Source organism: Somniosus microcephalus, chromosome 5 (assembly GCF_052327205.1).
Source record: "Somniosus microcephalus isolate GS21.2 chromosome 5, FLI_Smic_1.0, whole genome shotgun sequence".
Classification (NCBI taxonomy): Eukaryota; Metazoa; Chordata; class Chondrichthyes; order Squaliformes; family Somniosidae; genus Somniosus; species Somniosus microcephalus.
In genome coordinates this window covers 267,410,314-267,434,639 of record NC_140991.1, presented here as the reverse complement: position 1 = coordinate 267,434,639, position 24,326 = coordinate 267,410,314, and the positions used below count along the sequence as shown (strand labels likewise).

General features: G+C 45.6%; 1 protein-coding gene across 1 annotated transcript in view; it reads right to left on the bottom strand.

Moving 5' to 3' along the window:
• LOC147117711 (threonylcarbamoyladenosine tRNA methylthiotransferase-like) overlaps positions 1-24,326 on the bottom strand; it is a 414,417-nt gene that overhangs the window by 361,742 nt on the left and 28,349 nt on the right. The window contains exon 3 of the mRNA XM_085988929.1: positions 19,053-19,165. Within this exon, the coding sequence (XP_085845055.1) occupies positions 19,053-19,165 (113 nt within the window). The remainder of the gene's footprint in view (positions 1-19,052; positions 19,166-24,326) is intronic.

The window sequence follows — 24,326 nt, the reverse complement described above, 5'->3', positions numbered from 1 at the left end:
CCATGTTCATATTTGTTCTTTACCAATATTGTTGATTATAGCATTTTATCCTCAGGTTAACTGGGTGCAGCACTTTGGAAGTTATTTCCTTCACCTCGTGAGCAACCCATTGCCAATACCTTCAACACAGTATCTCCATTTCTACCTCAGCCCAACTGCCGTTGAACCCATCATCTATGCCTGTCACGTCCAGATTCGATTACACCAATGCTCTCCAGGGTGGCTTCCCATCTTCTACCCTCTAAAGTTACATAAGAACATAAGAAATAGCAGCAGGAGTAGGCCAATCGGCCCCTCGAGCCTGCTCCGCCATTCAATAAGATCATGGCTGATCTGATCCTAACCGCCAATCTACTATCACTGAACCATCTCCTGAATCTAACAGAATTAGACACACGAAATAGGAGCAGGATCAGGCTACATGGCCCCTGGGCCCGCTCCGCTACCCACAGGGCCATGACCGATCCGAACCTAGACTCATGTCCAAATTCCTGCCCGTTCCCTATAACCCTTTACTTCTAGGAAACTGTCTATTTCTGTTTTAAATTTATGTAATGATGTAGCTTCTACAGCTTTTTGGGGCAGCATATTCCATGGACCTACCACCCTCTGAGTGAAGTAGTTCCTCCTCATCTCAGTTTTGAAAGAGCAGCCCCTTATTCTAAGACTATGCCCCCTAGTTCTAGTTTCACCCATCATCGGGAACATCCTCCCCGCATCCACCCGATCCAACCCCTTCACAATCTTATATGTTTCAATAAGATCGCCTCTCATTCTTCTGAACTCCAATGAGTAGAGTCCCAATCTACTCAACCTCTCCTCATATGCCCATCCCCTCATCCCCGGGATTAACCGAGTGAACCTTCTTTGTACTGACTCGAGAGCAAGTATGTCTTTTCTTAAGTATGGACACCAAAACTGTATGCAGTATTCCAGGTGCGGTCTCACCAATACCTTGCACAACTGAAGCAATACATCCCTATTTTTATATTCTATCCCCCTAGCAATAAAAGCCAACATTCCATTGGCCTTCATAATCACTTGCTGCACCTGCATACTAACCTTTTGAGTTTCGTGCACCAGGACCCCCAGATCCCTTTGTACTTCAGTACTTTCCAGTTTCTTGCCATTAAGATAATAACTTGCTCTACGATTTTTCCTGCCAAAGTGCATAACCTCACACTTTCCAGTATTGTATTCCATCTGCCAAATCTCTGCCCACTTACTTAGCCTGTCTATGTCCCCTTGCAGGTTTTTTATGTCCTCCTCACTCACTACTTTCCCTCCCATCTTAGTATCATCTGCAAACTTTGATATGTTACACTCGGTCCCCTCCTCCAAATCGTTAATATAGATTGTAAAGAGTTGGGGACCCAGCACTGACCCCTGTGGAACACCACTAGTTACTGATTGCCAGTCCGAGAATGAACCATTTATCCCAACTCTCTGCTTTCTGTTAGATAGCCAATCCTCTATCCATGCCAGAATATTACCCCCAATCCCGTGATTTTTTATCTTAAGCAATAATCTTTTGTGTGGCACCTTGTCAAATGCCTTTTGGAAGTCTAAATACACTACGTCCACTGGTTCCCCTTTATCCACCCTACATGTTACTTCCTCAAAGAACTCCAGCAAATTTGTCAAACATGACTTCCCCTTCATAAAACCATGCTGACTTTGTCCTATTAAATTATGATTATCCAAATGTCCTGTTACTGTCTCCTTAATAATGGACTCTAAAATTTTACCTACCACAGATGTTAGGCTAACCGGTCTATAGTTTCCAGCCTTCTGTCTACTGCCCTTTTTAAATAAGGGCGTTACATTAGCAGTTTTCCAGTCTGCCGGGACCTTTGCTGATTCCAGGGAGTTTTGGAAAATTATTACCAATGCATCCACAATCCCTACCGCCACTTCCCTCAAGACCCTAGGATGTAAGCCATCAGGTCCAGGTGATTTATCTGCCTTGAGCCCCATTATTTTACCGAGTACCACTTCCTTAGTGATTTTGATCGTGTTTAGCTCCTCCCCCCCTATAGGCCCCTGTTTGTCCAGTGTTGGGATATTCTTAGTGTCTTCTACTGTAAAGACTGATACAAAATATTCAGTGTTTTTGCCATCTCCATATTTCCCACCATTAATTTCCCGGTCTCATCCTCTAAGGGACCAACATTTACTTTAGCCACCCTTTTTCTTTTTATATAACTATAAAAACTCTTACTATCTTGTGGTAAACCACTTTATCGTTACACTATAGTTATCACTGTTGTATTGTTATCACCGTTGTATCACGATACGAGGTCGCCTCTTGTCGCACTGTTATACCTGGGCTGACCACCTCCGACTCCGCCCATGGCTCCACCTACCTGCCCAGGTATAAAGGTAGTCGACTGGCTGGTATTCCTCCTTGTTGGACCCGATCACCCACGAGGGTGGGCTCTGTTATTTAGTCAATAAAAACCTTTAGTTACGTTCCTAACTCGTCGCCTTTTATTGGACGAATTGATAGGTATATCAATTTTATTGACTAAATTTTAAAGATGTCTACTACTGGCCAGCCAGAAGCCCTCCCAGAAGCACAGCCACACCAGCCGGCTTGGCTGCAAGCCCTCAAACCACCGTACCTGGATCTAAACCCACAGGCAGCAAACGCAGCCCTCAACTTCAAACACTGGCTGGACTGCTTCGAATCCTACCTGGAAGAATCCGGCGCCCCGCAGAGATCCAAACTAAGACTTCTGAACGCCCAAGCGAGCCCGAGAGTATACGCACTCATACAGGACACGACTACGTACGAGGCCGCTATCAACCTACTGAAACAGCAGTACCGCAGCCCGGTAAATTACATGTACACCAGGCACCTCCTAAGATCCCGCCCGCAACAGCCAGGAGAGTCTGTAGCTGAATTTTTACGGGCGCTAAGAGCACTCGGCAGGAACTGTGACTTTAAAGCGGTGACGGCTGTTGAAAATACGGAAGATAATATCCGCGATGCCTTTGTGAAAGGCCTACGGTCCGACTACTCACGGCAAAGACTGCTTGAAGCTAAAGACCTCGACCTGGACAAAGCTGAAGCCCTCGCTCTCTCCCTGGAGGTGGCCCATCAGGACCAGGAGGCGTTTTCCAGGTACTGCTCGCGACCCTGGGACTCGGGCCCGACCCCTACCGCAATACCCTTCGCAGCGCCGCCCCCGGGACCTACCTCAGCGTCGGCGTCCCGGACCCGACCGGGCCCGCCACCCCCGGTACCGGCTCCGACATCGGGCACCCGCGATCGGGCCGCCGGCTGCTTCTTTTGCGGCCAGGAGAAGCACCCGAGGTCGCGCTGCCCAGCCAGGAACTCTACCTGCACAACCTGCAGGAAGAAAGGCCATTTCTCTAAGGCCTGCAGGAGCGGATCTTCAGAGGCCAGCAGTGCCTCATGTGAACTGTGGGGGCGGCCATCTTCTTTCATGGCAACTGAGGCCAGTATCCCCACACGTGAGTCATGGGGGCGGCCATCTTTGATCAAGGCAACCGACCCCAATAGTGCCTCATGTGAGTTATGGGGGCAGCCATCTTCTCCGCCATTTTGTCCTACCTCGTGGGAGACGCCATTTTACCCACCACGCCCGACTGCCACCGGGCCCCCGGACCCGACGACCGCCTCGCCCGCAGACGACAACGACTCGCTTACCTACACGCTAGCCTCCGTCACTCTGGATCAAGCCCGCCCACACCACCTGTCCAAGTCGATGATGGACATCAAAGTAAACGGCCACGCCACGACCTGCCTGTTCGACAGCGGAAGCACGGAGAGCTTCATCCACCCAGACACGGTGAGCCACTACTCCCTCCCTGTCCTGCCAACGCGCAACCGAATCTCGATGGCATCGAGGTCCCACGCCACGGACATTAGCGGCTACTGTGCTGTGACCTTGTCGGTTAAGGGTACAGAGTATAAAAACTTTAAACTCCTCGTCCTCCCCCAGCTCTGCGCTGCCGTCCTACTAGGGCTGGACTTCCAATCCCACCTCCAAAGTGTAACCCTAGCATACGGTGGACCCCTCCCCCCACTCACAGTCGACAACCAGCGAAGGTTAAACCGCCCACCGCGTAACACCTGCAGCCTATCCACCCTCAAGGTGCCGCCACCTTCCCTGTTCGCTAACCTCACCCCCGACTGCAAACCCGTCGCTACCAAGAGCAGGCGGTACAGCGCTGGGGACAGAGCTTTCATTAGCTCTGAGGTGCAGCGTCTCCTGAAGGAGGGCATCATCGAGGGGAGCAACAGCCCCTGGCGTGCCCAGGTCGTGGTCGTTAAGACCGGCGATAAAAATCGCCTGGTCATCGACTACAGCCAGACCATAAACAGATACACCCAGCTGGACGCATACCCCCTTCCCCGCATATCTGACATGGTCAATCAGATTGCACAATACCGCATATTCTCGACCATCGACCTTAAGTCGGCCTACCACCAACTCCCTATCCACCCCGAGGACCGCCAGTACACCGCCTTCGAGGCGAATGGGCGCCTATACCACTTCCTTAGGGTCCCCTTCGGTGTCACCAACGGGGTCTCGGTCTTCCAAAGGGAGATGGACCGGATGGTTGACCAGAACGGACTGCAGGCCACATTCCCCTACCTAGATAACGTCACCATCTGCGGCCGCGACCGGCAGGACCACGACGTGAATCTGGAGAAATTCCTCCGTACAGCCCAACGGCTGAACCTCACCTACAATAAGGAGAAATGTGTGTTTAACACCTCGCGCCTTGCCATCCTTGGCTGTGTAGTAGAGAACGGACTCATCGGCCCCGACCCCGAAAGAATGCGCCCCCTCATGGAGCTACCCCTCCCCCACTGCCCTAAGGCACTTAAGAGAACCCTGGGGCTCTTCGCCTACTATGCCCAATGGGTGCCCAATTATGCGGACAAAGCCAGACCCCTCATGAAGTCCACATCCTTCCCCCTTACGGAGGAAGCGGGCGCAGCCTTCTCCCTCATTAAGGGAGACATTGCCAAGGCCACTATGCACGCAGTGGATGAGTCCATCCCCTTCCAAGTCGAGAGCGATGCACCCGACTTCGCCCTAGCCGCCACCCTTAACCAGGAGGGGAGACCGGTGGCCTTCTTCTCAAGGACCCTACAGGGCCCTGAGATCCGACACTCGTTGGTCGAGAAGGAGGCCCAGGCGATTGTGGAGGCGGTACGACGCTGGAGGCACTACCTGGCAGGCAAACGATTTACCCTCCTTACCGACCAACGTTCGGTCGCTTTTATGTTTAATAACAAGCTGAGGGGCAAAATCAAGAATGACAAGATCTTGAGGTGGAGAATCGAGCTCTCCACCTACGATTATGATATCTTGTACCGGCCAGGTAAGCTGAACGAACCCCCCGATGCTCTGTCACGAATTACATGCGCCAGCGCGCAAAGTGATAGACTTCAGACCCTCCACAACGACCTCTGCCACCCCGGGGTCACTAGACTTTACCACTTCATTAAGGCCCGCAACCTGCCCTACTCCATCGAGGAGGTCAGGACCATAACCAGGAACTGCCAGACCTGCGCCGAGTGCAAACCGCACTTCTTTAGGCCGGACAGAGCAAGCCTGATCAAGGCCACCCGCCCCTTCGAGCGCCTGAGCATCGACTTTAAGGGGCCCCTCCCGTCCTCTGACCGTAATGTGTACTTCCTCAACATTGTTGATGAGTACTCCCGTTTCCCCTTTGCCTTCCCCTGCCCAGACATGACCAGTACCACGGTCATTAAATGCCTGAACGACCTCTTCGCCTTGTTCGGGTTCCCAAACTATATACATAGTGACCGGGGCTCCTCTTTCATGAGCGAGGAACTCCGTCAGTTCCTACAAGCGAGAGGTATTGCAGCAAGTAGGACCACCAGCTACAACCCCCAAGGGAACGGCCAGGTGGAAAGAGAGAACGCGACGGTATGGAAGGCCGTCCTCTTAGCCTTAAAGTCTAAGGGCCTCCCAACCTCCCGCTGGCAGGAAGTCCTCCCGACAGCGCTGCACTCCATCCGGTCACTACTTTGCACTGCCGTTAACGCCACCCCCCATGAACGAATGTTTGTTTCCCCAGGAAGTCGACTACTGGAACCACTCTACCAACCTGGCTGACCTCTCCGGGGCCCGTCTTGCTGCGAAAGCACGTGAGGGCCCATAAAACAGACCCCCTGGTCGAAAGGGTGAACCTCCTGCACGCCAACCCCCAGTACGCCTACGTGGCTTACCCAGACGGGCGGGAGGACACTGTCTCCTTACGAGACCTCGCACCCTCGGGCACTCCGGAGACACCACCTTTACCCCCCCCCACCACCCCCCCAATTCCAGCCCAGGTAGACGGCATGCCGGAACCCCACGAGCCTTCGCCGACCACGCAGACACCAGCACTAACACCGGATAATGCAGCACCGCCGCTGCGACGATCGGAGAGGCTTACGAGGCCTCCGGACAGACTGACATACCAGAACTGGTAGTACACTTCACCCCGCCGGACTCAAATCTAAACAAGGGGTGAATGTGGTAAACCACTTTATCGTTACACTATAGTTATCACTGTTGTATTGTTATCACCGTTGTATCACGATACGAGGTCGCCTCTTGTCGCACTGTTATACCTGGGCTGACCACCTCCGACTCCGCCCATGGCTCCACCTACCTGCCCAGGTATAAAGGTAGTCGACTGGCTGGTATTCCTCCTTGTTGGACCCGATCACCCACGAGGGTGGGCTCTGTTATTTAGTCAATAAAAACCTTTAGTTACGTTCCTAACTCGTCGCCTTTTATTGGACGAATTGATAGGTATATCAATCTGTTTTTATATTTTTTGCTAATTTACTTTCATAATCTATCTTCCCTTTCTTAATCAATCTTTTTGTTATTTTTTGCTGTCTTTTAAAGTTTTCCCAATCCTCTATCCTCCCACTAGATTTGGCTACCTTATATGCTCTTGTTTTTAGTCGAATACTATCCTTAATTTCTTTACTTAGCCACGGATGGCTGTCTTTTCTTTTACACCCTTTTCTTCTCGGTGGAATATATTTTTTTTGGAAGTTGTAAAATAACTCCTTAAATGTATACCACTGATCATGTATCGTCTTACCCTTTAATCTATTTTCCCGATCCACTCTACTCAATTCCACTCTCATACCTTCATAGTCTCCTTTATTCAAGCTTAGCACGCTTGTTTGAGATCCAACCTTCTCACCCTCTAATTGAATATGGAATTCAACCATGTTATGGTCACTCATTCCAAGGGGATCCTTTACTAGGACATTTTTAATTAATCCTGTCTCATTACACAGGACCAGATTTAAGGTTGCTTGCCCCCTGGTCGGTTCAGTTACATACTGCTCAAGAAACCCATCCCTAATCACACAGAATCTACAGTGCAGATAGAGGCCATTTCGGCCCATCGAGCCTGCACCGACACATATCCCACCCTATCCCCGTAACCCCACGTATTTAATCCCCTAACACTAAGGGTCAATTTATCATAGCCAAATCAACCTAACCTGCACATCTTTGGACTGTGGGAGGAAACCGGAGCACCCGGAGGAAACCCACGCAGACACAGGGAGAATGTGCAAACTCCACACAGACAGTCGCCCGAGGCCAGATTTGAACCCGGGTCCCTGGCGCTGTGAGGCAACAGTGCTAACCACTATGCCACTCAATGAACTCATCCTCAAGGCAGCCCTGCCCAATTTGATTTGTCCTATTAGTATGATAGTTAAAATCCCCCATAATTATAGATGTTCCCTTATTACAAGCCTCAACTATTTCCTGATTGATACTTCGTTCAACAGAGTTGCAACTGTTCGGAGGCCTATAGACTACACCCACTAGTGTTTTTTTCCCCTTATTATTCCTTACCTCCACCCAAACTGTTTCATTATCCTGATGTTTTGACCCAATATCATTTCTCTGTATTACAGTGATTCCTTCCTTTATTAACATAGCCACCCCACCTCCCCTTCCTTCCTGCCTGTCCTTCCTGATCGTTAAATAACCTGGTATGTTTAATTCCCAGGCACTGTCACCCTGCAGCCATGTTTCTGTAATGGCCACAAGATCATACCCATATGTAGTTATTTGTGCCATTAACTCGTCTATTTTGTTACGAATGCTACGTGCATTCAGATAGAGAACTTTCAAATATGTTTTGTGACACTTAGTTCCTGCTTTTGCCCTTTTTATTACTTTACCTTTTACTCCAGACCTTCTGCCCCTTCCTGACACACTCTGGTTTTTAATTTCCCCACTGCTACCTAAGTCTATGACCTTCTCTGTTGTCATTTTTATTATTTGCTCTCTAGGAACCTCCCCCGCACTAGTTAGTTTAAAGCCCTCTCTACAGCCCTAGTTATATGATCCGCCAGGACTCTAGTCCCAGCACTGGCCAAGTGAAGCCCGTCCCAACGGAACAGCTCCCTCCTGCCCCAGTACTGGTGCCAGTGTCCCAGGAAGCAAAACCCATTTCTCCCACACCAGTCTTTGAGCCACGCATTTAACTCTCTAATTTTATTTGTCCTAGTCAAATTCCCTCGTGGCTCAGGTAATAATCCAGAGATTATTACCCTTGAGGTTCTGTTTTTTAATTTGACCCCTAGCTGCTCATACTCCTTTAACAGAACCGGCTTCCTAGTCCTATCTGCGTCGTTTGTACCAACATGGACCACGACAACTGGATCCACCCCCTCCCACTGCAAGTTTCTTTCCAGCCCAGAGGAGATGTCCTTAACCCTGGCACCGGGTAGGCAACACAGCCTTCGGGACTCTCGCTCTCAGCTGCAGAGAACTCTATCTATCCCCCTAATACTATCCCCTACCACTACAACATTTCTACTTACTCCCCCCTCTTGAATGGCCCCCCGTTCCACGGTGCTGTGGCCAGGTTGCTCATCCTCCCTGCAGTCCCTGCTCCTGTCCCCACAGGGAGTAAGAACCTCGAACCTGTTGGTCAAGAGCAAGGGCTGCGGCTCCTCCGGCTCTACCTCCTGGATCCCCGTACCTGCCTCACTCGTAGTCACACCGTCCTGTCCCTGACCATGGGCTACATCTGAATTACTTAACTTCATAGGTGTGACCACCTCCTGATACACAGTCAGCTCATCCAAAACTCTGCTGCCATATCCTATCCCACACGAAGTCACACCCATCCTCAAGTTCGAATGGCTCCCGGTCCCCCAATGCCTCAAAAATGTTAATTCTCCTCCTTGTGTTTAGACCCACCCTCCAAGGGCTCATCTCTCCCCATCTCTGTGACCTCATCCAGCCCGAGAACCCCTCCCTCCCACCGTACGCTGTTCCTCGGACTTCAGCTACTTGTGCATCTCCCCACCCTCCCATCGCCCAACATTGGTGGCTGTGCCTTCAGCCAGCTAGGTCCAACATTCTGGAATTCTCGCTTTAAATCCTTCCGCCTGTTCATCCCACCCACCTCTCCTCCTTCAAGACCCACCTTAAAACCAGCTCTTTGAACAAGCTGTTGGTCACCCCTCATGAATCTCTCCTCCTGGTCGTCATCTATTTTACTTGTGGCTCTCAAGTGCCTTGGACAGCTTTTCTACATTGGAAGGCATTATACAAATGCTAATTCTTGTCGTTATCTCAGAATTTCAGTTACCGATTTCTTTTCTCTCCTACAGACTTGCTTTTTGGAGCAGAATTTTGGGCTATTAACCTTAGAGCAGAAGCCTTTCTCAGATGGGGTGAGTTGATTCCGTTGCAATCCAGTCTATCTCACTAAATCTTTTTGTATACCTAGAGCTGCCAGGACTTGATGGCTTTTCTAGATAATTGAGATTTCCACTTCTGTCCTCAAGCTGAATAACTAATGACATTTATATAGCATCTTTAGAAGTAAAGCATCTGAAGCCACTTCACATTTGGAATCAGATCATGCAGGAACTGATTTGGGATGGGGGCAGGGAATCATGAGGTGGTAGGTTTAAATAAGGTTACTGAAGCTGGGTTAAGAGACACAGCAAAACAAAGGGGTTTAGGGAGGGAATTTCAGAGTGTGGGGGCAAAATTGCTGAAAGCTCTGCTTTCAATGAAAGCAATGGTGCAGTGAGGAGAGGTAGAAAGAGAACAGAGTAGGAAGAGTGGAGAGACGAGAGAAAGAAGAGCAGAGGGTGTAGAAGTGTTGGCCTGAAGGTGGTGCAAAGGTAGGACAAGGAAAGGCTAGGCCATGGAGGGATTTGAAGTTAATGTAGGGACAATAGTGAGAGATGGGAATCCAATGGAGGTAGGGAATGATCAGAGTGAGAGGTAGACAGGCTAGGATGCAGACAGCTGAGCTCTGAATAAGTTGGAGTTTATGTAGGGTGGCGCTCAGAGGGCTAGAGAAAAGGAAGGGAGGCATTGGAAAAGTTAAGTTTGGAGGTGACAAAGTCATGAATGAGGGCTTCAGCTGCAATAGCAGTGTGGTAGATGCAGACACAGGCAATGTTTTGGTGAATTCAATTTGGACAGAACTTGCAGTGACATCACGACAAAAAGAGCTGCTATATTCCATGTTGTATTTGCCTGGATTTTTTTTGTATAAACAATGCACTTCTTTGTTCTGTTAGTTGGATTATTTGAGTTATTACTTCTTTTCTTTAAAAAGTTTCACAAATATATTCAATAGTCTGGCATCTCTATGTACACCTGCTTTACAAGAGCTTTCCAGACAGAAAACCTGCTTCCACACTGCAATCAGCACAGAGCTAGAAAACGATAAATACAACTTCCAATGTTACAATATTAATTTAGTTCTCGTCAATGAGCTGCAAGCAACATCACGCCATTTTTGACACAATTTAAAGTGGCAATTGGTCTTCAAGTAACTATATACATTCTTACTGACGATGATTAAAGTCATCCAAGGAGTGCACAGCGCCAGGGACCCGGGTTCAAATCTGGCCTCGGGCGACTGTCTGTGTGGAGTTTGCACATTCTCCCTGTGTCTGCGTGGGTTTCCTCCGGGTGCTCCGGTTTCCTCCCACAGTCCAAAGATGTGCAGGTTAGGTTGATTTGGCTATGATAAATTGACCCTTAGTGTTAGGGGATTAAATACGTGGGGTTACGGGGATAGGGTGGGATATGTGTCGGTGCAGGCTCGATGGGCCGAAATGGCCTCTATCTGCACTGTAGATTCTGTGATTCTGTGAACACTGAAGTGTAAACAATCTGGGTGACTTCAGTGACAAGTAGCAAACATGATTTTTGGTGAATAGTGGCAGTTATGATCGATATGCAGAGACAAGTATAGACTTCTTACAACCAGTTCTGCCTCCAGAACAAGTGTTGTTATTCCACTGCAGAATAAAAAATAAAACAACAGCCGTGAACATCAGCTCAATTACTACTTTGAAGAAAATGATTATGTACATCTGATCCACTTCAGTTGCAATGGGACTAGTGGAATTTTAACTGAAACGAATGATTATTCAAGTAACCATCGTCCACGGACAGTGTTATTTTCTACAACACTTCAACCCCCATCAGTATTCGATGTTTGGCCCTACCCGCATTTTCTATAAAAATCACTAACTATTCAGCTCATTTCACTAATTTATTAACCAGACTTTCCAGCGCACCAGTCTGTTTTTCAGCAGAACAGTATTCCTATGCCTTCTAGAGGGACCCTTACAAAAGAGGGCTAGATGTACAGTAAATGCAGTTTTTCAGTTTGGCTTCTTTGCAGGCCTTAAATTTACAAATCAAATCAACTTTTATTGTCATTGTTAGTGCACAAGTGCAGTACAACGAAATGTAGGCTTGCGGCTCCCGAGAGTGTACATTTAGATTAAGACATTTAAACATTCAACATACATTTGGCTTGTAATACATTAACATAAACATAACCATAATAAAGTGCATTGGCAGATGTGCAGGCTTTAGAGTTTATTTGTGGAGTTCAGTAGGAGGACAGCCCTGGGAAAGAAGCTGTTCCTAAATCTGGTCGTACGGGTGCGAATGCATCTGTAGCGTCTCCCAGATGGCAGGAGGGCGAACAGACTGTGGCTGAGGTGGGTAGGGTCTTTGATGATGGACCGTGACCTCTGTAAACAGCGTTTCTGGTATATGTGCTCTATGGTCGGTAGCCGGGTGCCGGTAATGCGTTGGGCAGTTTTGACTACCCGCTGCAGGGCTTTCCGGTCATAGTAGCTACAGCTGCCATACCATACTGTGATACAGTTTGTCAGGATGCTCTCTATTGTGCAGCAGTAAAAGTTAGAGAGGATCAGGGGTGACAGGTTACATCCCTTCAGCCTCCTTAGGAAAAGTAGGTGCTGCTGGGCCTTCTTCACCAGAGAAGGAGGTATTGAGGGACCAGGAGAGGTCTTCCGTGATGTGGACTCCGAGGAACTTAAAGCTGTCCACCCTTTCCACCACAGCCCCATTGATGTGGATGGGGGTGTGACTTCCGCCTTTAGACTTCCTGAAGTCCACAATGATTTCTTTGGTTTTCTTGATGTTATGGGCCAGGTTGTTATCGGCGCACCACTGCACGAGATGCTGGACCTCCTCCCTGTAGGCTGACTCATCGTTGTTGGTGATCTGGCCTACTATCGTGGTATCATCCGCAAACTTGATGATGGTGTTGGAACCATGAACAGCCACACAGTCATGGGTGAAGAGGGAGTAGAGGAGGGGGCTCAGCACACATCCTTGTGGGGCCCCCGTGTTCAGGGTCAGGGGGGTGGGGGGAGGAGGGGGGGGGGGCGGAGGTGTGGTTACCTAATTTGACAGACTGGGGTCTGTTTGTTAGGAAGTCCAGGGTCCAGTTGCAGAGGGAAGTATTCAGGCCAAGAGTTTGGAGTTTGGTGGCCAGCTTGTTGGGGACAATAGTGTTGAATGCTGAGCTGTAGTCTTTGAACAGCATTCTGATGTAGGTCTCCTTACCATCTAAGTGATTCAGTGCCGAGTGTAGAGCAGTTGTGATTGCATCCTCCGTTTGCATCCTGCATGAGCATAATAATGCTCATGCAGGAAACTACTGTGGTCTTAGTGGACAGTGAAAGCTAACTTCTCAGTGCTGGAGACGAAACTGGAAATACTGCAAATCCCAGGAGTTCAACCAGAGACCAGAGAAGTTGTGAACCAAATAGCTCAATCTAGGTCATCATTTCTACCTCCTTCAAGAGCAAGAGGAAAACCTCTGAGCATTTAGATCATTAAAATAAATGAAAGCCAAGCAGGACTACAAACCAGCACTTTTCATCATGGTTTCAAACGTGTGCAGCTACATAGACAAGCAACATTAAAGCACTTTGATAATTCCACAGATGTAAGGAGCAAAGTGCATCTACATGACTGCTGCAACAAAAAAATTTTTCAAGAGACGCCATCCTGATGAATTCCAATTTGAGCTTCAAATGGGGAAGGAGCTCTATCGCAGAATAGGACATCTTTACAAATGTTAAACAAATTTAACTATAGCTTTCTTAAAACCAGCCTGGTAATGTAGCAGCATAAGTCTTCTTTGTCAGTACATTCAGGCTATTACTACTAGGATTGGCAGAGACTTTTTTATTAACCAAACAGTAGCTTTAATCTACTTTATAAAGAAAAGAAAGGTCATCAGTTCCCCTGTTAAACCAACAAAGAGTCACTAACTTTCACCTTAAATCCTCATGTGTGACAATGTACAGTAGTAGAAATCCACTCATGCTTACTCACTATTTTCCAAATACTGTTGGTATCAAGCCCTGCAGCATTCAGCCAAAATCTCATGTGAATTCAAAACAAAACTGATTTCTCAAACTGGGACTCAATTCAAATAACTGCGGTCCCAAAAACATGTCTACTCACTTACTAAGCAGAGCCTGAAGTATAAAAAAAAACTGTAGGTGGAAGGAAATACAGAATATTGTACACACTGATTTTAGCTCAGAGAATTTCCTCAGAGGATTTCTTAATTTGTAATAATAAAGTAGAATTAGAAAAATGGCTGCAAACACAAACCATATGCTTATTCGGAAAAGGGACAATGGTAACTGGGTACATAATTGGTTAAGAAACAGGAGACAGAGCGTAGTGGTGAGCGGATGTTTTTCTGACTGGAGAGAAGTATGCAGGGAGGTCCCCCAGGGTCAGTATTAGGACCATTGCTTTTCTTGTTGTATATAAATGACCTGAACTAATGCATAGAGAGTACAATTTTGAAGTTTGCGGATGATATAAAACTTGTCAACGTAGTAAATAGTGAGCAGGATAGCAGCAGACTTCAGGAGGACATAGATTGGTAAAATGGGCATACGCATGGCAGATGCAATTTAATGCGGTTAAGTGTGAAGTAATGCACTTTGGGAGAAACATGAAGAGGCAGTATAATCTAAATGGTACTATTTTGAGGCGGTGCAAGAGTAGAGGGACCTGGGTGTGCATATTCAAAAATCCTTGAAGGTGGCAGGGCAAGTTGATATGGGAGTTAACAAAGTGTATGGGATACTTGGCTTTGTAAATAGGGGTACTGAATACAATCACAAGGTCATGCTAAACCTGTACAAATCACAGGTTAGGCCTCAGCTGGAGTACCATGTACAATTCTGGGCAGCACACTTTAGGAAGGATGTCAAGGCCTTGCAGAGGGTACAGAGGAGGTTTGCCAGATTGATACCAGGGATGAGGGACTTCAGTTATGTGGAGATATTGAAGAAGCGGAGATTGTTCTGCTTAGAGCAGAGAAGGTTAAGGGGAGACCTAATAGAGACATTCAAAATTATATGGGGTTTTGATAAGAGCGTGTAGGGAGAAACGGTTTCCTCTAGCAAGTGGGTCGCTAACCAGAAGTAATAAATTTAAAATAATTGGCAAAAGAACTAGCGGGGAAATGAGGAGAAATTATTTCACACAGATGGTTATGTTCTGGATCGCACTACCTGCAAGGGTGGTGGAATCAGATTCCATATGAACTCTCAAAAGGTAATTGGACATGTATTTGAAAAGAACTAATTTGCAGGGTTATGGGGGAAAAGCTGGGGTGTGGGAATAAATTGGACAGCTCATTCAAAGAGCCGGCACAGGCACAATGGGCCGAATGGCCTCCTTCTATGCTGTAAGATTCTATGATTCAATAGTTCTCTTCCATGCATGACGACGAGGCAACTAATTTCTTCCAATGCTTTATATCTAGCAGATTGTGCTGTGGATTGTTTCTGTAACAAAGTCCCTGTTTACGTAGATAGATCATTAACCTGACTCACAACTCCCTACCAGGAGGACCGGCTAGATGTGATGCAGAGTCACCATTCTACACCCATAGGACACGAGTACCCCGTTGGATGTCAACCCACTATTTAAAAGCCAGAACTTTGGTCTATATGCAACAGTTACTGACAAAAAAAAAACCAATTGTTTTGATGCACTAAAGTTACTGCATCTTCAAAGGGTCAACATGGTAATATGAATGATCAATTAAAGTGAATAATTGTTTGAGCAGATCAAGTCTTTGTCATTTTTTCATGAAAATGTGTATAGGTTGGGTAATGTTTCATACTGTAGAAATAAATCTAAGTTTTTACTAAATTCGTAGATTCCAGCATTTTAAATAAAATACAGAGCTTTAATGGTATGTATTTAAGCAAGTACCTTATGTGGCAAGTATATTTTTGCAGAAACAGAACACCTATAATTAACAAATATTTATATTTTGCTTAACTTTGATATTTGATTAAAACAGAACAGATCCAAGTGCAAAAATGTTGTTTTGAGCAAATTTTCTGCAGGAACAATTTGGCTTGTTGTGTGCGGCCATTCCCAGCTGAACTTCCAGGTTGGAATCAAGTTAAACATCCATAGTAAGCTTCCACCCGCATAAAGCTAAGCAGAATATCTTTATGCTGCTGCAGCGGACATTGGGGCAGAACAAATTCCGAAGGAAAGTTACTTATTGCCTATACACACAACGATCCAAAAGAATTGCAAAGCAGCAGAGGTGCTGAGACATGAATCTGTGAAAGGAGAACACACCAGGGCACCCTTCCTAGAAGGGAGCAGTTTAGAATAACTGGACATCACTTAGAGTTAATGCGATCTACAACAGCCAGAGTACCTGGACACAAATGCAAAAGGTGGCAGACCTTGGGCATGCTTACCTTGACAGCTTTCCTAACAGTCCACATAACCAACTAGACTCCATGTATATATGCCACAAAATGTCTCCTCTCAACCCGTTGAGATAAGTTTACTCATCAAGAGCATTCAACCTTACCGCTCTTTGAAAGCTCACCATACAGGGCCAAAGCAGAATACAAATTCAAACTGTAACATTAACCTATTAAAAAAGCTTCACCCAAAAAATGATTCTTACAATACATGATGCATGTTCATTTATTCACACAAACAGATGCAAGTTGGGCACTTGGGATCACTGCAAGTGTTCCTAAAACTTCCCTGCAAATTCTGACTATCAGTGTGGAAGAGTCCACAAGCTAGATCTGTCCAGTCACTACACATACTCCTTCTACTGGGGAGTCACTTAGAAATCACAGGTTAGGGTTTGGGTTTACATTAGAAAGTCTACACAAACTAGCACCAAGCAAAAGCACTGGGGTAACACTGAAATCTTTAAAACAAAGACGCGTCATAAATAAGTTTCACTTTTCATTTTTGTCGCAATAGCTTCGTTCTAACTATATAGGATAAGGTTACAGCAAAGGAGATGGGAGAGCTTTAATTACATAAACGTGCATTATCTTCATGCCTTGAGAAGTATTTAAAAAGTAGGTATCCAATTTTAGGATCAATCAGAAACCGTTTACATTTTACTCTCAAGATTAAGGTCAACTAAATTCTTAGGCTAGATTGCTGGAGTCTATTTGATAAAACAACTACGTTTTCATTTATAGAAACAGAATCCAAATATGCTCATGAGTTGCACAATGTGAACACAAATATTAAGCGTATATAGATCAGAAAATACTTCAACTGATCAGCAGTACTGCTACATGTAATATATGCTCGTTACCAGCCAAAAAGGGCAACACAAACTGAGCTGTTGAATTTTCTGCAGCTGGTGTCAACACACCATTGTCTGGTATATGGCGCAACTCAAGCATCAAAAATTGGGTGTGGCACCAAGTGTCACACAGTGTTCAGAGGACTTACTGCTCCAATCTCAGATGGATCAGACAATTGTCCAGGGACGAGGGGGAGGATTGAGGTGACTCAATCCAGGCCACTTCATCAAGCTAACAGCCTGTTGTCGGCAAATCCTGTAAGCAGGTTGCCTACCTGCCCCCTTGATGAAAAATGGTGCACCAATTGGAAATACTTAACCAATTAAAAATCAAAAACATCTCTTCTCACAAAAAAAATCTAAATTAATAGTTGGACAATCCACTTATATTACCCGACCTTGTTTTTTTAAATGCTGTGCTCCATCTAGTGGCCTGGCTTAGAACTATTAAAACTCATTCAACCGAGGCAAGTAACTAGATGTCAGGCAGCCCTGGAACAAAACTTATGACCTTTCTGGAAGTCAAGCACTCAACTGCTTGAGCTACCACAGCTCCCATAAAATTTCCACAAGTATTTAGCCTTTTTTTTTTGAACAGCGAAAGTAATATAAACACTGATCACACCACCTGCAATTGTTCAAAATGGTATTAACTAGTTTCAGGTAGATGCTGCAGATTGCAAAGAGCTCGCAACACTGCATTGCAGTGTCAATGTTTAGTGAAATACTTTATAAAACTATCAGTGATTAATAGCCCTTGATGCATGGTTTCCAGATGTTACATTTATACTGTGGTTACTGCAGGTACCAGTTCTGACATCAGTACCTGCTTTTAGATTGATGCAAGGAGGAATCACTGAGTTATACTGGCCCATCTTCAACCCAGACAGGTAGAAAATAAGCAAAAAATGCCCCATTTAACAGCTAAAGTTCCATCTTAAAAAAAGTAACTATTTTCAGTTTTTAAACCATTACAACCAGTATGTAAATTAAGGTCATTTTTGCAACAAATCCACACACCATAGCTATATCAACTCTGATTGGACACAAAGGACAAGGATAACCCCTTTTCTTCCTATAAGTTGTCCCTTTATGGCGCAAGGATGCACAAAATCCTCTCTTCATAAATGAGTAAAGGGATCACACATTAAAGAATTTTTGTAATTCCAGTTGTGAAGAACACAATTTCCAAATGCAACATCTGCCAAAATAAGCAGACCCACGCCAGCCTAAGACAACTCAACCTATACAATGTTGGCTAACACACCACAGAAAGTGCAACAGCATTCCTCTTGACAGGTCAAATGGAACTTCCATCTGGATCATAAACAATCAATGACTGAATCAAATTACAGGAAACTTTGTGTTACCCGGAGGCTAAACGTCCAGCAAGCTCAAGCCACTGGCAAAAATCAGGAGCCGTTTCGTTAGGTTTTTTTTCTTTTCGTTGCTTTTTCTCTTTTCGTTGCTTTTTCTCAACTGTCATGCTCTGCAAGGCCTCGCTGAAGCTGTTGCTAAGCTACAGAGACGCTTGCAAGGTACGGCCGACTGTTTAGAAGCTGTTGCTAAGCAACAGGGTTTGTTGCCAGATACGGAGCTCAAAATCTCCGTATGTGTCAACATTAGCGCTGGTTTGTCCGGCAGTTTTGATGGGACGGCAACAGCTCGGTCCCGAATAGCACAAAGTTTCCTGTAAATGTCAATGTTTGCTCGCAGCACTTTTGAACTAACAGATATGACTACAATTTTTTTTTTTTTTTTTTTTTAAATGCCAACTTAATCCTACATTTCTGTGCTACTCCAGCAACTATTCCAGGATTTCACGACGAAGCTGAGTTTCTCTGCAATTGAAATTCTGTTATAACCCAGTCAGGAAGCAAATGGTTGAACCACAAAACACATGTTGCACAACATAGCATTAACACAACAGTATTGAGTAGAGGTACGGTTTTGTGGTCCATTTTTGAAGCAGTTTTAAAGTACATGTAACATGCAGCACAGAAAGCATTTATTTTAATAAGTTTAAGTTGTATTGGTTAAAATTCTGTTGTACAAGGACCGTTATATAATGTATTAAATTGTACCATTACCTGTGATTTTATACCCGTAAACAGCCAGTTGGCCTGCCATGTATTCTCCATCTGAATTGTTATGTGAACAGCCCCAAGTCTTCACCCAGATCTTCTGTGTACCAGGGATAACACTGCAATGAGTAAACAAAATTCAATGGAAACAGCAATTAAGACCAATATTTCCAACCGTTTTACCATACCTGCCCCTCTGACTTTCTTCCATAATTTTCAATTTTTGGTCACATTAGCACCAAATGCAAAACACAGTGGCAACAGTAAGCCACAATAGCTCATCACAAACATGTTCTATTTGCAGTGACCTACAGATGCAAGATCCAGACCAGCACTCCGAAGGACAGCGGATGGTATCTCAAAATGCAGCTTACTTGAATATTCAGTACCCTGTAAATTAGCCCACTTTCCGACAATCTTATTTCAAATGCAATTTACAGTCCTGATATTGAAAGGCGACTATTTGCATTAGGTTATTTTCAAATCTCCCTCCCCCACTTTAACCCAGAGTGCCAGAGGTTTCAGAGATACTCCTGTCTCCTTGAACTCGCGTGGCTCAAAGACTGGTGTGGGAAAAATGGGTTTTGCTTCCTGGGACACTGGCACCAGTACCGGGGCAGGAGGGAGCTGTTCCGTTGGGACGGGCTTCACTTGGCCAGTGCTGGGACTAGAGTCCTGGCGGATCATATAACTAGGGCTGTAGAGAGGGCTTTAAACTAACTAGTCGGGGGGAAGTTCCTAGAAAGCAAATAATAAAAATGACAACAGAGAAGGTCATAGACTCAGGTAGCAGTGGGGAAATTAAAAACCAGAGCGTGTCAGGAAGGGGCAGAAGGTCTGGAGTAAAAGGTAAAGTAATAAAAAGGGCAAAAGCAGGAACTAAGTGTCACAAAACATATTTGAAAGTTCTCTATCTGAATGCACGTAGCATTCGTAACAAAATAGACGACTTAATGGCACAAATAACTACATATGGGTATGATCTTGTGGCCATTACAGAAACATGGCTGCAGGGTGACAATGCCTGGGAATTAAACATACCAGGTTATTTAACGATCAGGAAGGACAGGCAGGAAGGAAGGGGAGGTGGGGTGGCTATGTTAATAAAGGAAGGAATCACTGTAATACAGAGAAATGATATTGGGTCAAAACATCAGGATAATGAAACAGTTTGGGTGGAGGTAAGGAATAATAAGGGGAAAAAAACACTAGTGGGCGTAGTCTATAGGCCTCCGAACAGTGGCAACTCTGTTGGACGGAGTATCAATCAGGAAATAGTTGAGGCTTGTAATAAGGGAACATCTATAATTTTGGGGGATTTTAACTATCATATTAATTGGACAAATCAAATTGGGCAGGGCAGCCTTGAGGATGAGTTCATTGAGTGTATTAGGGATGGGTTTCTTGAGCAGTATGTAACTGAACCGACCAGGGGGCAAGCAACCTTAGATCTGGTCCTGTGTAACGAGACGGGATTAATTAAAAATGTCCTAGTAAAGGATCCCCTTGGAATGAGTGACCATAACATGGTTGAATTCCATATTCAATTAGAGGGTGAGAAGGTTGGATCTCAAACAAGCATGCTAAGCTTGAATAAAGGAGACTATGAAGGTATGAGAGCGGAATTGAGTAGAGTGGGTTGGGAAAATAGATTAAAGGGTAAGACGATACATGATCAGTGGTATACATTTAAGGAGTTATTTTACAACTTCCAAAAAAAATATATTCCACCGAGAAGAAAAGGGTGTAAAAGAAAAGACAGCCATCCGTGGCTAAGTAAAGAAATTAAGGATAGTATTCGACTAAAAACAAGGGCATATAAGGTAGCCAAATCTAGTGGGAGGATAGAGGATTGGGAAAACTTTAAAAGACAGCAAAAAATAACAAAAAGATTGATTAAGAAAGGGAAGATAGATTATGAAAGTAAATTAGCAAAAAATATAAAAACAGATAGTAAGAGAGTTTTTATAGTTATATAAAAAGAAAAAGGGTGGCTAAAGTAAATGTTGGTCCCTTAGAGGATGAGACCGGGAAATTAATGGTGGGAAATATGGAGATGGCAAAAACACTGAATGAATATTTTACATCAGTCTTTACAGTAGAAGACACTAAGAATATCCCAACACTGGACAAACAGGGGGCTAAAGGGGGGGGGGGGGGGGGGGGGAGGAGCTAAACACGATCAAAATCACAAAGGAAGTGGTACTCGGTAAAATAATGGGACTCAAGGCGGATAAATCACCTGGACCTGATGGCTTACATCCTAGGGTCTTGAGGGAAGTGGCGGTAGGGATTGTGGATGCATTGGTAATAATTTTCCAAAACTCCCTGGACTCGGCAAAGGTCCCGGCAGACTGGAAAACTGCTAATGTAACACCCTTATTTAAAAAGGGCAGTAGACAGAAGGCTGGAAACTATAGACCAGTTAGCCTAACATCTGTGGTAGGTAAAATTTTGGAGTCCATTATTAAGGAGACAGTAACAGGACATTTGGATAATCATAATTTAATAGGACAAAGTCAGCATGGTTTTATGAAGGGGAAGTCATGTTTGACAAATTTGCTGGAGTTCTTTGAGGAAGTAACATGTAGGGTGGATAAAGGGGAACCAGTGGACGTAGTGTATTTAGACTTCCAAAAGGCATTTGACAAGGTGCCACACAAAAGATTATTGCTTAAGATAAAAAATCACGGGATTGGGGGTAATATTCTGGCATGGATAGAGGATTGGCTATCTAACAAAAGGCAGAGAGTTGGGATAAATGGTTCATTCTCAGACTGGCAATCAGTAACTAGTGGTGTTCCGCAGGGGTCAGTGCTGGGTCCCCAACTCTTTACAATCTATATTAACGATTTGGAGGAGGGGACCGAGTGTAACATATCAAAGTTTGCAGATGATACTAAGATGGGAGGGAAAGTAGTGAGTGAGGAGGACATAAAAAACCTGCAAGGGGACATCGACAGGCTAAGTAAGTGGGCAGAGATTTGGCAGATGGAATACAATACTGGAAAGTGTGAGGTTATGCACTTTGGCAGGAAAAATCATAGAGCAAGTTATTATCTTAATGGCAAGAAACTGGAAAGTACTGAAGTACAAAGGGATCGGGGGGTCCTGGTGCACGAAACTCAAAAGGTTAGTATGCAGGTGCAGCAAGTGATTAAGAAGGCCAATGGAATGTTGGCTTTCATTGCTAGGGGGGATAGAATATAAAAATAGGGATGTATTGCTTCAGTTGTACAAGGTATTGGTGAGACCGCACCTGGAATACTGCGTACAGTTTTGGTGTCCATACTTAAGAAAAGACATACTTGCTCTCGAGTCAGTACAAAGAAGGCTCACTCGGTTAATCCCGGGGATGAGGGGATGGACATATGAGGAGAGGTTGAGTAGATTGGGACTCTACTCATTGGAGTTCAGAAGAATGAGAGGCGATCTTATTGAAACATAAGATTGTGAAGGGGTTGGATCGGGTGGATGCGGGGAAGATGTTCCCGATGATGGGTGAAACTAGAACTAGGGGGCATAGTCTTAGAATAAGGGGCTGCTCTTTCAAAACTGAGATGAGGAGGAACTACGTCATAGAGTCAAAGAGTTTTACAGCACAGAAAGAGGCCCTTCGGCCCATCGTGTCTGCGCCGCCCATCCATCCCTGTCCAGTCTAATCCCATTTTCCAGCATTTGGTCCATAGCCTTGTATGCAATGGCATTTCAAGTGCTCATCCAAATGCTTCTTGAATGTTGTGAGGGTTCCTGCCTCCACCACCCTTTCAGGCATTGAGTTCCACATTCCAACCACCCTCTGGGTGAAAAAGTTCCTCCTCAAATCCCCTCTAAATCTCCTGCCCCTTACCCTGAATCTATGCCCCCTTGTTATTGACCCCCCCACTAAGGGGAAAAGTTCCTCTTTATCTACCCTATCTATGCCCCTCATTATTTTGTACACCTCAATCAGGTCCCCCCTCAGCCTGCTCTGCTCCAAGGAAAACAACTCCAGCCTGTCCAGCCTCTCTTCATAGCTGAGGCGCTCCATCCCAGGTAACATCCTGGTGAATCTTCTCTGCACCCTCTCCAAAGCAATCACATCCTTCCTATAGTGAGGCGACCAGAACTGCACACAGTACTCCAGCTGTGGCCTCACCAGCGTTTTGTACAGCTCCATCATAACCTCCCTGCTCTTATATTCTATGCCTCGGCTAATGAAGGCAAGTATCCCATATGCCTTTTTAACCACCTTATCCACCTGCTCCGCTGCCTCCAGGGATCTATGTACATGTACACCAAGGTCCCTCTGACCCTCTGTACTTCCTAGGGTCCTACCACTCATTGTGTATTCCCTTGCCTTATTTGTCCGTCCAAAATGCATCACCTCGCACTTTTCAGGGTTAAATTCCATTTGCCACTTTTCCGCCCATCTGACCAACCCGTTTATATCGTCCTGTAGCCGGAGGCTTTCCTCCTCGCAATTTACCACCCCACCAATTTTCGTGTCATCTGCAAACTTACTGATCATACCTTTTACATTCTCATCCAAATCATTTATGTAGATCACAAACAATAAGGGACCCAGCACCGATCCCTGAGGTACCCCACTGGACACAGGCTTCCAGTCACAAAAGCAACCTTCGACCATCACCCTCTGCCTCCTGCCACTCAGCCAGTTTAGGATCCAACGCGCCAAGGCACCCTGGATCCCATGGGCTCTTACCTTCTTGACCAGTCTCCTATGCGGGACTTTGTCAAAAGCTTTACTGAAGTCCATGTAAACCACATCCACAGCATTTCCCTCATCCACCCCACGAGTCACCCCCTCGAAAAATTCGATCAGATTTGTTAGACATGATTTACCCTTGACAAAGCCATGCTGACTATCCCCGATTAATCCTTGCCTCTCCAAGTGGAGATTAATTTTGTCCCTCAGAATTTTTTCCAATAATTTCCCCACCACAGATGTTAGACTCACTGGCCTGTAATTCCCTGGTTTATCCCTGCTACCCTTCTTGAATAATGGTACTACGTTAGCTGTTCTCCAGTCCTCTGGTACATCCCCTGTGGCCAGAGAGGTTCTGAAAATTAGTGTCAGAGCCCCTGCAATCTCCTCCCTTGCCTCCCACAGCAGCCTGGGATACATCTCATCCGGGCCTGGGGATTTATCCACTTTTTGGCCCGCTAAAACCGCTACCACCTCCTCCCTCTCGATGCTAATATGTTCAAGTATGTCACAGTCCCCTTGCCCGATTTCTATGTCTGCATCGTCTTTCTCCATAGTGAACACAGATGCAA